Raw genomic sequence first — 13,732 nt, forward strand, 5'->3', positions numbered from 1 at the left:
CTGACGTGAAGAAACTCAGGCTCGGCAGGACTGACATGAAGAAGCTCAGGCTCGGTAGGACTGACGTGAAGAAACTCAGGCTCAGCAGGACTGACGTGAAGAAACTCAGGCTCGGCAGGTCTGACATGAAGAAGCTCAGGCTCGGTAGGACTGACGTGAGGAAACTCAGGCTCGGCAGGACTGACGTGAGGAAACTCAGGCTCGACAGGACTGACGTGAAGAAACTCAGGCTCGGCAGGTCTGACATGAAGAAGCTCAGGCTCGGTAGGACTGACGTGAAGAAACTCAGGCTCAGCAGGACTGACGAGAAGAAACTCAGGCTCGACAGGACTGACGTGAAGAAACTCAGGCTCGGTAGGACTGACGTGAAGAAACTCAGGCTCAGCAGGACTGACGTGAAGAAACTCAGGCTCGGCAGGACTGACGTGAAGAAACTCAGGCTCGGTAGGACTGACGTGAGGAAACTCAGGCTCGGCAGGACTGACGTGAGGAAACTCAGGCTCGACAGGACTGACGTGAGGAAACTCAGGCTCGACAGGACTGACGTGAAGAAACTCAGGCTCGGCAGGTCTGACATGAAGAAGCTCAGGCTCGGTAGGACTGACGTGAGGAAACTCAGGCTCGACAGGACTGACGTGAAGAAACTCAGGCTCGGCAGGTCTGACATGAAGAAGCTCAGGCTCGGTAGGACTGACATGAAGAAGCTCAGGCTCGGTAGGACTGACGTGAGGAAACTCAGGCTCGGCAGGACTGACGTGAGGAAACTCAGGCTCGGCAGGACTGACGTGAGGAAACTCAGGCTCGACAGGACTGACGTGAGGAAACTCAGGCTCGACAGGACTGACGTGAAGAAACTCAGGCTCGGCAGGTCTGACATGAAGAAGCTCAGGCTCGGTAGGACTGACGTGAGGAAACTCAGGCTCGACAGGACTGACGTGAAGAAACTCAGGCTCGGCAGGTCTGACATGAAGAAGCTCAGGCTCGGTAGGACTGACATGAAGAAGCTCAGGCTCGGTAGGACTGACGTGAGGAAACTCAGGCTCGGCAGGACTGACGTGAGGAAACTCAGGCTCGACAGGACTGACGTGAAGAAACTCAGGCTCGGCAGGTCTGACATGAAGAAGCTCAGGCTCGGTAGGACTGACGTGAGGAAACTCAGGCTCGGCAGGACTGACGTGAGGAAACTCAGGCTCGACAGGACTGACGTGAAGAAACTCAGGCTCGGCAGGTCTGACATGAAGAAGCTCAGGCTCGGTAGGACTGACGTGAAGAAACTCAGGCTCGACAAGACTGACGTGAGGAAACTCAGGCTCGACAGGACTGACGTGAAGAAACTCAGGCTCGGCAGGTCTGACATGAAGAAGCTCAGGCTCGGTAGGACTGACGTGAAGAAACTCAGGCTCGACAGGACTGACGTGAAGAAGCTCAGGCTCAGCAGGACTGACATGAAGAAGCTCAGGCTCGGTAGGACTGACGAGAAGAAACTCAGGCTCGGCAGGACTGACGTGAAGAAACTCAGGCTCGGCAGGACTGATGAGAAGAAACTCAGGCTCGGCAGGTCTGACATGAAGAAGCTCAGGCTCAGCAGGACTGACATGAAGAAGCTCAGGCTCGGTAGGACTGACGTGAAGAAACTCAGGCTCGGCAGGTCTGACATGAAGAAGCTCAGGCTCAGCAGGACTGACATGAAGAAGCTCAGGCTCGGTAGGACTGACGAGAAGAAACTCAGGCTCGGCAGGACTGACGTGAAGAAACTCAGGCTCAGCAGGACTGACATGAAGAAGCTCAGGCTCAGCAGGACTGATGAGAAGAAACTCAGGCTCGGCAGGACTGATGAGAAGAAACTCAGGCTCGGCAGGACTGACGAGAAGAAGCTCAGGCTCGGTAGGACTGACGAGAAGAAACTCAGGCTCGACAGGACTGACGTGAGGAAACTCAGGCTCGACAGGACTGACGTGAAGAAACTCAGGCTCGACAGGACTGACATGAAGAAGCTCAGGCTCGGTAGGACTGACGTGAGGAAACTCAGGCTCGACAGGACTGACGTGAAGAAACTCAGGCTCGGCAGGTCTGACGTGAAGAAACTCAGGCTCGGCAGGTCTGACATGAAGAAACTCAGGCTCGGCAGGACCGACATGAAGAAGCTCAGGCTTGGTAGGACTGTCGTGAAGAAACTCAGGCTTGGTAGGACCGACATGAAGAAGCTCAGGCTCGGTAGGACTGACGTGAAGAAACTCAGGCTCGGCAGGACTGACGAGAAGAAACTCAGGCTCGGCAGGACTGACATGAAGAAGCTCAGGCTCGGTAGGACTGACGTGAAGAAACTCAGGCTCGGTAGGACTGATGAGAAGAAACTCAGGCTCGGCAGGACTGACGTGAAGAAACTCAGGCTCGGCAGGACTGATGAGAAGAAACTCAGGCTCGGCAGGTCTGACATGAAGAAGCTCAGGCTCAGCAGGACTGACATGAAGAAGCTCAGGCTCGGTAGGACTGACGTGAAGAAACTCAGGCTCGGCAGGTCTGACATGAAGAAGCTCAGGCTCAGCAGGACTGACATGAAGAAGCTCAGGCTCGGTAGGACTGACGAGAAGAAACTCAGGCTCGGCAGGACTGACGTGAAGAAACTCAGGCTCGGCAGGTCTGACATGAAGAAGCTCAGGCTCAGCAGGACTGATGAGAAGAAACTCAGGCTCGGCAGGACTGATGAGAAGAAACTCAGGCTCGGCAGGACTGACGAGAAGAAGCTCAGGCTCGGTAGGACCGACATGAAGAAGCTCAGGCTCGGCAGGACTGACGTGAAGAAACTCAGGCTCGGCAGGACCGACATGAAGAAGCTCAGGCTTGGTAGGACTGTCGTGAAGAAACTCAGGCTTGGTAGGACCGACATGAAGAAGCTCAGGCTCGGTAGGACTGACGTGAAGAAACTCAGGCTCGGCAGGACTGACGAGAAGAAACTCAGGCTCGGCAGGACTGACATGAAGAAGCTCAGGCTCGGTAGGACTGACGTGAAGAAACTCAGGCTCGGTAGGACCGACATGAAGAAGCTCAGGCTCGGTAGGACTGACGAGAAGAAACTCAGGCTCGGCAGGACCGACATGAAGAAGCTCAGGCTCGGTAGGACTGACGTGAAGAAACTCAGGCTCGGCAGGACTGACGAGAAGAAACTCAGGCTCGGCAGGACTGACGTGAAGAAACTCAGGCTCGGCAGGTCTGACATGAAGAAGCTCAGGCTCGGTAGGACTGACGTGAGGAAACTCAGGCTCGACAGGACTGACGTGAAGAAACTCAGGCTCGGCAGGTCTGACATGAAGAAGCTCAGGCTCGGTAGGACTGACATGAAGAAGCTCAGGCTCGGTAGGACTGACGTGAGGAAACTCAGGCTCGGCAGGACTGACGTGAGGAAACTCAGGCTCGGCAGGACTGACGTGAGGAAACTCAGGCTCGACAGGACTGACGTGAGGAAACTCAGGCTCGACAGGACTGACGTGAAGAAACTCAGGCTCGGCAGGTCTGACATGAAGAAACTCAGGCTCGGTAGGACTGACGTGAGGAAACTCAGGCTCGGCAGGACTGACGTGAGGAAACTCAGGCTCGACAGGACTGACGTGAAGAAACTCAGGCTCGGCAGGTCTGACATGAAGAAGCTCAGGCTCGGTAGGACTGACGTGAAGAAACTCAGGCTCGACAGGACTGACGTGAGGAAACTCAGGCTCGACAGGACTGACGTGAAGAAACTCAGGCTCGGCAGGTCTGACATGAAGAAGCTCAGGCTCGGTAGGACTGACGTGAAGAAACTCAGGCTCGACAGGACTGACGTGAAGAAGCTCAGGCTCAGCAGGACTGACATGAAGAAGCTCAGGCTCGGTAGGACTGACGAGAAGAAACTCAGGCTCGGCAGGACTGATGAGAAGAAACTCAGGCTCGGCAGGTCTGACATGAAGAAGCTCAGGCTCAGCAGGACTGACATGAAGAAGCTCAGGCTCGGTAGGACTGACGTGAAGAAACTCAGGCTCGGCAGGTCTGACATGAAGAAGCTCAGGCTCAGCAGGACTGACATGAAGAAGCTCAGGCTCGGTAGGACTGACGAGAAGAAACTCAGGCTCGGCAGGACTGACGTGAAGAAACTCAGGCTCGGCAGGTCTGACATGAAGAAGCTCAGGCTCAGCAGGACTGATGAGAAGAAACTCAGGCTCGGCAGGACTGATGAGAAGAAACTCAGGCTCGGCAGGACTGACGAGAAGAAGCTCAGGCTCGGTAGGACCGACATGAAGAAGCTCAGGCTTGGTAGGACTGTCGTGAAGAAACTCAGGCTCGGCAGGACCGACATGAAGAAGCTCAGGCTTGGTAGGACCGTCGTGAAGAAACTCAGGCTTGGTAGGACCGACATGAAGAAGCTCAGGCTCGGTAGGACTGACGTGAAGAAACTCAGGCTCGGCAGGACTGACGAGAAGAAACTCAGGCTCGGCAGGACTGACATGAAGAAGCTCAGGCTCGGTAGGACTGACGTGAAGAAACTCAGGCTCGGTAGGACTGATGAGAAGAAACTCAGGCTCGGCAGGACTGACGTGAAGAAACTCAGGCTCGGCAGGACTGATGAGAAGAAACTCAGGCTCGGCAGGTCTGACATGAAGAAGCTCAGGCTCAGCAGGACTGACATGAAGAAGCTCAGGCTCGGTAGGACTGACGTGAAGAAACTCAGGCTCGGCAGGTCTGACATGAAGAAGCTCAGGCTCAGCAGGAGTGACATGAAGAAGCTCAGGCTCGGTAGGACTGACGAGAAGAAACTCAGGCTCGGCAGGACTGACGTGAAGAAACTCAGGCTCGGCAGGTCTGACATGAAGAAGCTCAGGCTCAGCAGGACTGATGAGAAGAAACTCAGGCTCGGCAGGACTGACATGAAGAAGCTCAGGCTCGGTAGGACTGACGTGAAGAAACTCAGGCTCGGTAGGACCGACATGAAGAAGCTCAGGCTCGGTAGGACTGACGAGAAGAAACTCAGGCTCGGCAGGACCGACATGAAGAAGCTCAGGCTCGGTAGGACTGACGTGAAGAAACTCAGGCTCGGCAGGACTGACGAGAAGAAACTCAGGCTCGGCAGGACTGACGTGAAGAAACTCAGGCTCGGCAGGACTGACGAGAAGAAACTCAGGCTCGGCAGGACTGACGAGAAGAAACTCAGGCTCGGCAGGACCGACATGAAGAAGCTCAGGCTCGGTAGGACTGACGTGAAGAAACTCAGGCTCGGCAGGACTGACGAGAAGAAACTCAGGCTCGGCAGGACTGACGTGAAGAAACTCAGGCTCGGCAGGACTGACATGAATGACATGAAGAAACTCGGGCTCGGCAGGACTGACGTGAAGAAACTCGGGCTCGGCAGGACTGACGTGAAGAAACTCAGGCTCAGCAGGACTGATGAGAAGAAACTCAGGCTCGGTAGGACTGACGTGAAGAAACTCAGGCTCAGCAGGACTGATGAGAAGAAACTCAGGCTCGGCAGGACTGACGAGAAGAAGCTCAGGTTCGGTAGGACTGACGTGAAGAAACTCAGGCTCGGCAGGACTGACGTGAGGAAACTCAGGCTCGGTAGGACCGACATGAAGAAGCTCAGGCTCGGTAGGACCGACATGAAGAAACTCAGGCTCGGTAGGACCGACATGAAGAAGCTCAGGCTCGGTAGGACTGACGTGAAGAAACTCAGGCTCGGCAGGACTGACGAGAAGAAACTCAGGCTCGGCAGGACTGACATGAAGAAGCTCAGGCTCGGTAGGACTGACGTGAAGAAACTCAGGCTCGGTAGGACTGACGTGAGGAAACTCAGGCTCGACAGGACTGACGTGAAGAAACTCAGGCTCGGCAGGTCTGACATGAAGAAGCTCAGGCTCGGCAGGACTGACATGAAGAAGCTCAGGCTCGGTAGGACTGACATGAAGAAGCTCAGGCTCGGTAGGACTGACATGAAGAAGCTCAGGCTCGGTAGGACTGACGTGAAGAAACTCAGGCTCGGTAGGACTGACGAGAAGAAACTCAGGCTCGGCAGGACCGACTTGAAGAAGCTCAGGCTCGGAAGGACTGACGAGAAGAAGCTCAGGCTCGGTAGGACTGACGTGAAGAAACTCAGGCTCGGCAGGACTGACGAGAAGAAGCTCAGGCTCGGTAGGACTGACGTGAAGAAACTCAGGCTCGGCAGGACTGACGTGAAGAAGCTCAGGCTCGGCAGGACTGACGTGAAGAAGCTCAGGCTCGGCAGGACTGACATGAATGACATGAAGAAACTCAGGCTCGGCAGGACTGACGTGAGGAAACTCAGGCTCGGCAGGACTGACGTGAAGAAGCTCAGGCTCGGCAGGACTGACGTGAGGAAACTCAGGCTTGGCAGGACTGACGTGAAGAAGCTCAGGCTCGGCAGGACTGACGTGAAGAAGCTCAGGCTCGGCAGGACTGACGTGAAGAAGCTCAGGCTCGGCAGGACTGACGTGAAGAAACTCGGGCTCGGCAGGACTGACGTGAGGAAACTCAGGCTCGGCAGGACTGACGTGAAGAAGCTCAGGCTCGGCAGGACTGACGTGAAGAAGCTCAGGCTCGGCAGGACTGACGTGAAGAAACTCGGGCTCGGCAGGACTGACGTGAGGAAACTCAGGCTCGGCAGGACTGACGTGAAGAAGCTCAGGCTCGGCAGGACTGACGTGAAGAAGCTCAGGCTCGGCAGGACTGACGTGAAGAAGCTCAGGCTCGGCAGGACTGACGTGAAGAAGCTCAGGCTCGGCAGGACTGACGTGAAGAAACTCGGGCTCGGCAGGACTGACGTGAAGAAACTCGGGCTCGGCAGGACTGACGTGAGGAAACTCAGGCTCGGCAGGACTGACGTGAAGAAGCTCAGGCTCGGCAGGACTGACGTGAAGAAGCTCAGGCTCGGCAGGACTGACGTGAAGAAACTCGGGCTCGGCAGGACTGACGTGAAGAAACTCGGGCTCGGCAAGACTGACGTGAAGAAGCTCAGGCTCGGCAGGACTGACGTGAAGAAACTCAGGCTCGGCAGGACTGACGTGAAGAAACTCAGGCTCAGCAGGACTGACGTGAGGAAACTCAGGCTCGGCAGGACTGACGTGAGGAAACTCAGGTTCGGCAGGACTGACGTGAAGAAACTCAGGCTCAGCAGGACTGACGTGAGGAAACTCAGGCTCGGCAGGACTGACGTGAGGAAACTCAGGTTCGGCAGGACTGACGTGAAGAAACTCAGGCTCAGCAGGACTGACGTGAGGAAACTCAGGTTCGGCAGGACTGACGTGAAGAAACTCAGGCTCGGCAGGACTGACGTGAAGAAACTCAGGCTCGGCAGGACTGACGTGAGGAAACTCAGGTTCGGCAGGACTGACGTGAAGAAACTCAGGCTCGGCAGGACTGACGTGAGGAAACTCAGGCTCGACAGGTCTGACGTGAAGAAACTCAGGCTCGGCAGGACTGACGTGAGGAAACTCAGGCTCGGCAGGACTGACGTGAGGAAACTCAGGTTCGGCAGGACTGACGTGAAGAAACTCAGGCTCGGCAGGACTGACGTGAGGAAACTCAGGCTCGGCAGGACTGACGTGAGGAAACTCAGGCTCGGCAGGACTGACGTGAGGAAACTCAGGCTCGACAGGTCTGACGTGAAGAAACTCAGGCTCGGCAGGACTGACGTGAGGAAACTCAGGCTCGGCAGGACTGACGTGAGGAAACTCAGGTTCGGCAGGACTGACGTGAAGAAACTCAGGCTCGGCAGGACTGACGTGAGGAAACTCAGGCTCGGCAGGACTGACGTGAGGAAACTCAGGCTCGGCAGGACTGACGTGAGGAAACTCAGGCTCGGCAGGACTGACGTGAGGAAACTCAGGCTCGGCAGGACTGACGTGAGGAAGCTCAGGCTCGACAGGTCTGACGTGAAGAAGCTCAGGCTCGGCAGGACTGACGTGAAGAAGCTCAGGCTCGGCAGGACTGACGTGAGGAAACTCAGGCTCGGCAGGACTGACGTGAGGAAACTCAGGCTCGGCAGGACTGACGTGAGGAAACTCAGGCTCGGCAGGACTGACGTGAGGAAACTCGGGCTCGGCAGGACTGACGTGAGGAAACTCAGGCTCGGCAGGACTGATGTGAAGCTAAGGCTGAGGGGATACTGTGGGCTTGTGACAAGACAAGGGAAACACAAGACAGGAATTATGACACACTAGATGTAGATTATGATTAAAACAGTGTATCATACAAACGACTGATTTAATCACCTATCTACCATATGAATGCTCATTCAGAGCAGTCAATGAATTGCACGCTACAAGTTCTCCAGCGCTGTTTGCTAATAAATTTGTCCCAAGCGCTCCAAAACTGGCAACCAGCATAATGACATAATGAGTCAACGAATAATCCATGGAAAGTTTGTATTTAATCCACAGGTTTAAACAGCTCCAGGCAAGGAAAATCCAAACAAAATAATAATCCAATGGCGTTTCCCACATGCATTTAAATGTTTAAAAGTATTTCAGTGAAGCCTCATCAAACCAACATCAAGTGATTTTAAAGCTTTAATCTGTGAAAAACTCTGTTCTTCAGGTGTGTTTGGTGATGAAGATGAATTGAAGCTTATGATGAAGGGAGAATCACTCACTCTAAACTCTGATCTTACTGAAATAAAGGATGATGATGTAATTCAGTGGAAGTATGAAGAGACTTTAATAGCTGAAATCAATAAACGGGCCGACAGAATCGCTGTATATGATGATGTTCTTGATGGGAGATTCAGAGACAGACTGAAGCTGAACATACGATCTGCATCTCTGACCATCATAAACATCACTGAAGAGACTGGAGATTATTCTCTACAGATCAATGGTGTGAGAAAGAAAAAGATCAATATTGTCATCTATGGTGAGGTTAAACACATTTGTTTCACCTTTATTTAATGACAACATTTAAATTAATTCATAAACCATTTTGTTTATTTTTGTTTGTTTTATGATTTTATTTCAAACTGACATTTTAAACTATTTAGTAAAATTATTAAGTGATTTCACAGTATTAATCTGACAAACCCTGTTTGTGTGTGTTCTGTGTGTGTTTTTGGTATCAGTGTCAGTGAAGAAGGGAGATTCATTCACTCTAAACTCCGATCTTACTGAAATAAAAGGTGATAGTTGGATTCAGTGGGGGTTTGAAGACACTTTAATAGCTGAAATCAATAAACAGGACGACAGAATCGCTGTATATGATGATGTTCTTGATGGGAGATTCAGAGACAGACTGAAGCTGAACAAACAAACTGGATCTCTGACCATCACAGACATCACAACTGAACATGCTGGAGATTATGAACGAAGGCTGCCAAGTTCGATCAGTTTTGTCTTTCTCGCTGTCTTTGGTAGGTTAAATATTTGTTTTACCATTTTATATTTTAATCAAACAAAACAAAACAATATTAATCCAAACACCATTCATTTCTGTTTTAAGTTTTATGTTATTGTTCATTTGAAATTTAAATATCAATATATCAGATTCAAACTCTGTTTCTGTGTGTTGATACAGTTGAAATATCAGTGAAGGAGGGAGAATCACTCACTGTAAACTCTGATCTCACTGAAATAAAGGATTATGAATGGATTCGGTGGATGTTTGGAAATGAAAACATTTTAATAGCTGAAATTAATGTAAAGGCCGACAGAATCGCTGTATATGATGATTATCTTGGGAGATTCAGAGACAGACTGAAGCTGAACAATCAAACTGGATCTCTGACCATCACAAACATCACAACTGAACATGCTGGAGATTATAAACTACAGATCAAAAGTATGAGAAAGTTTTGGTTTTCAAAAAGTTACAAATTAAAAGCTTTCAGAGTTTCTGTCTCTGGTGAGTAGAGATCATTTCTCATGTCTTTCAGATATTCTTGTTTTTAACCAATTATTTACATATTAATTGTTGAATCATTTTATAGTTTGTGATAATAGATAGTTTAAACACTGACTGAACCGTAAGAAGATTGTTGATTAGAGATGTTCTTATCTTTCTTTTTTCCCTCATGTTTTCCAGCTCGTCTGCCTGTTCCTGTCATCAGCAAAGACTGTTCTTCATCTTCATCATCATCACCACCATCATCATCATCATCATCAGCATCATCATCATCATCATCACCATCATCACCAGGATCTCATCCTAATCCCATCAGCAACCAGACTCAACATCTCAACATCACTCAACTCTGTCACACATGTTCAGGTACGGCTGATATTAGTTGATGTCAGCGCTGATATTAGCGTTTATGAACTGATCTGATCTCAGTTTGATGCTTTTATTCCTCAGACTCTGTCCACTGTTATGGTCCTACTGAAGCTGTGATCCGATTGGTCCTCTCTGCTCTGGTGGGCGTGGCTACTGTCATTATTCTGGTTTATGACATCAGATCCAGAAGAGCTGAACGAGATCAAGCACATATTCACACATCAGAAACCTAATGGTGTCATTTCTCACATTACTATTTTTTGCCATTTATTAATCTTCATATATTTGTAATGGCTTTATATGCTGGCATTTACTGTATGTTTATTTTCAGGAGGCTTATTTCTGCCCTAAAACATAATTTGAGAACATATTTTTTACTCATTAGTGCTCAAAGTGTTAAATGTAAGTGTTTGTCATTGTGAATACAGATTTTATTTATTATTTTTTTACAATCTAGTCATTCATAGTTGATTGGGGACTTAAGGAGCAAAATAAAAAAAATATGGGAAAAATAAAAATACAATCCTAAAACAGGCCTAATTTTCATTATGAAAAAAAAAAAATTTGCTAGGGGAAAGAAAATGAAAAAAATTAATTTTAATTATCCTAAAACAGGCTTCATATTTGTTGTTTTGTGAATTAAGTAAATATCTGGTCAAGTGTACAATTTTAATAATTGGTCATAAAACAACTCCATATTGATGCACCATTAATCTGAATCAGCTTTGATTAACTTAAACTAAAATGATTAAAATACACAAATGAAATAAGCAACTTCCATAGAAGAGATATTTCTGTTAGTTGACTAGGTACACTGTAAAAAATTTCTAACCCTCCCAAATCAAAAATTGGGCCAAGTGAAAAAATTAGATGTTATCGGTCACTTGAAATTTTTGATTTGGGAGGGTTAGAAATTTTTTACAGTGTAACATTTCTAATTTTTAAAAATAACAACAAAATTTATTCCGAATTCTCCGATGCTTGCAGGTTCCCTGCCCTCTTGATGGAAGCCAGAGCAGTCAGGAGCACTGTCTTTAGTGACAGGATCTTTAACTCAGCTGACTGCAATGGTTTAAAGGGAGGTCTCTGCAGTGCGCTGAGCACCAGACACAGGTCCCAAGAGGGGGCGAGGCGGATTCAGTCTCCTCGCTCCCCTCAGGAATCTTCAGGTCATGCTTTCCCAATGGCTTACCTTCAACTGCATTGTGATGTGCAGCTATAGAGGCAACATACACTTTGAGGGTGGAGGGAGACTGCCTTCGCTCCAACCCATCTTGCAGGAAAGAAAGCACGACTCTGATCGGACATCCTCGGGGGTCTTCCCGGTGGGAAGAACACCATTCAATGAACAGGTTCCATTTCAAAGCATAGAGGCGCCTCGTTGAGGGGGTCTCTAGCAGAAGTGATGGGACCAGACATGGAGTTTCCAGAGGTCTGGACACGGGTGCCATAGAGTTCCCTACTGTATCTGCGGATGCCATATGCCCCAGGAGCCTCGAGAACATGAATCGAGACATGAAAGTATGCGTCCTTCAGGTTGATCGCTGCAAACCAATCTTGGGGACAGATGCATTCGAAAATGTGTTTCTGCATGGGCATCTTGAACGGGAGCTTGTGCAGGGCCCGATTCAAGGTTTGCAGGTCCAAGATCAGCTGTAACCCACGCCTTTCTTGGGTACAATGAAGTAGGGGCTGTAGAACCCTGTCTTCATTTCGGCTGGAGGAACTGGCTCGATCGCGACCTTCGTCAGTAAGACATTGATTTCTGAAAATTAAACAAAGGATTCTCCACCCGGTCCTCCTCCGGGGGAGGGAGAGGTGCGGACACTATCTCCCGAAGAGCAACTTCCTCCATTGCTGGGTAGCCTGTCTCAGGTCCCACAGGTCTCTGAAATCAGTCTGAGAGGACAAACAATTGAGACATGACAATCTCATGACAAGATCAAACTGTTGCTTTAAGACACTTTTAACATGTTTATTTCTGTGGAAAATGATGTCATTGATCTAGCGGAAGTTGATGTGTACTGGAGCTTAAAGTGACCAAGTTTAGAGCGTGAAATAATGAGCTAATAAAGAGCTAGATGGTCACATGCATTAACACTTATAGATGTGCAGTTATTTTAGATGTTTCACTTCATTTTACTACAGAGAAGCTTCACATCAGCTCATCTGTCATTTTAGTTCTAAAAAGTGTCTTTTCATATTTGTGGACTGAAAGCGCTGAAGATGTTTCGCACTGTTTTCTTCTGTCTGTGTTTCTGGCGTCTGGATGGTGAGTTTTAAATATGACTTTGGTTGTTTCTCTTCTGGTACCATGTAATAAATGACAGGTTAAATTAACCAGAGAGGATTAACATTCACTGTTATTCTCTTATAGAAATAATTCACTGTGATTTTACTGTCAGATCAAGCTTGAATTCAGGTCTAATACAATTTATTAGTGATTGATGTGAAGCTCAGATACTCAACAGCGTTAGTTTTAATGTGACGTCAAAAAAGAAAGTAAAAGTGTCTTTTGATTTAGTTATTGTTCTATATATATATATATATATATATATATATATATATATATATATATATATGTATATTTCTTTTTTAAAGGAGTCATGAACTGGATTGTATTAATGTATAATGTTTAATGGGACACCCTTATAATGTTAGTATGACATTGAAGTAATTCAGGGAAGAAAGCAAATAAAGATACACAATATAGTTGTGGGTGTATAACCTATGCTATTTAATAAAGATGACTTACATTACATTTTTTAAAGCAATACTTATTTTTTTTGGACAAAGCAAGAATCCCCAGTTTTAAATGACTGATTAGATTTAAAGGATAACATGAAATTAACAGCAAAAGTGTAGATATATTATTTAATAATTATTTTATATTTAAATAATAATACTAGAATAACTTATTAGGAGTTATGTGTCATTATAAGAGTTTGATATGTGAATGTTTAATATTTATTTATATATTTTTTTGTCTTTTTTCATTTTTCACAAATGTAAAAGGGTCTAACTATGTACTTAATGGTTATTGTTCTAATAATGTTTTTTTTTTATGTGTTGGTGGGTATTATCACAAAAGTAAAAAAAAGAAATGAAAGTTAAATGTGTTTGAATTGAAAGACATAATAAAGGTCATAAAATATATATATGCTAAGATATTTGTTGTTGGTCATTAGATGTGCCTTTTTTTAGAATTTTAAATCTTCAAGTAAGTTTATTTATTTTATTTTTTGTTTATTTATTTGTTTATTTCAAGCAAATAGTGTGCCAACAGAATAGATACACAATAATAATAATAGAAATAATAATAACTATAATAACATATACACTGATGCTTGAAATGGAGTGGGGAGAAGTAAAACTTATTGAACCCCACCCCAGTCTGTCAAAGAATGTATACAAACAAAATAGCTTCTTCCTTGTTCAATTATCTCAAAGAGAAAAAAGAAAAATATATATAAAATAAATAATAGTAATA

The 13,732-nt window shown here is 47.4% G+C and overlaps 1 protein-coding gene across 4 annotated transcripts in view; it reads left to right on the forward strand.

The window, feature by feature from the left end:
* The window catches only part of LOC307164771 (uncharacterized protein), a 195,658-nt gene that overhangs the window by 159,526 nt on the left and 22,400 nt on the right, over window positions 1-13,732 (forward strand). For 2 of the 4 annotated variants that reach the window (XM_079881846.1, XM_079881849.1), the window contains 2 exons: window positions 10,054-10,239; window positions 10,324-10,575. In XM_079881846.1, coding sequence (XP_079737972.1) covers window positions 10,054-10,239; window positions 10,324-10,475 — 338 coding nt within the window. In that variant the 3' untranslated portion in view covers window positions 10,476-10,575. Of the gene's footprint in view, window positions 1-10,053; window positions 10,240-10,323; window positions 10,576-13,732 lie in introns of those variants that run through there. The other 2 variants (XM_079881848.1, XM_079881847.1) reach the window with 2 other exon arrangements.

Source organism: Squalius cephalus (assembly GCF_949319135.1).
Source record: "Squalius cephalus genome assembly, chromosome: 9".
Lineage (NCBI taxonomy): Eukaryota > Metazoa > Chordata > Actinopteri > Cypriniformes > Leuciscidae > Squalius > Squalius cephalus.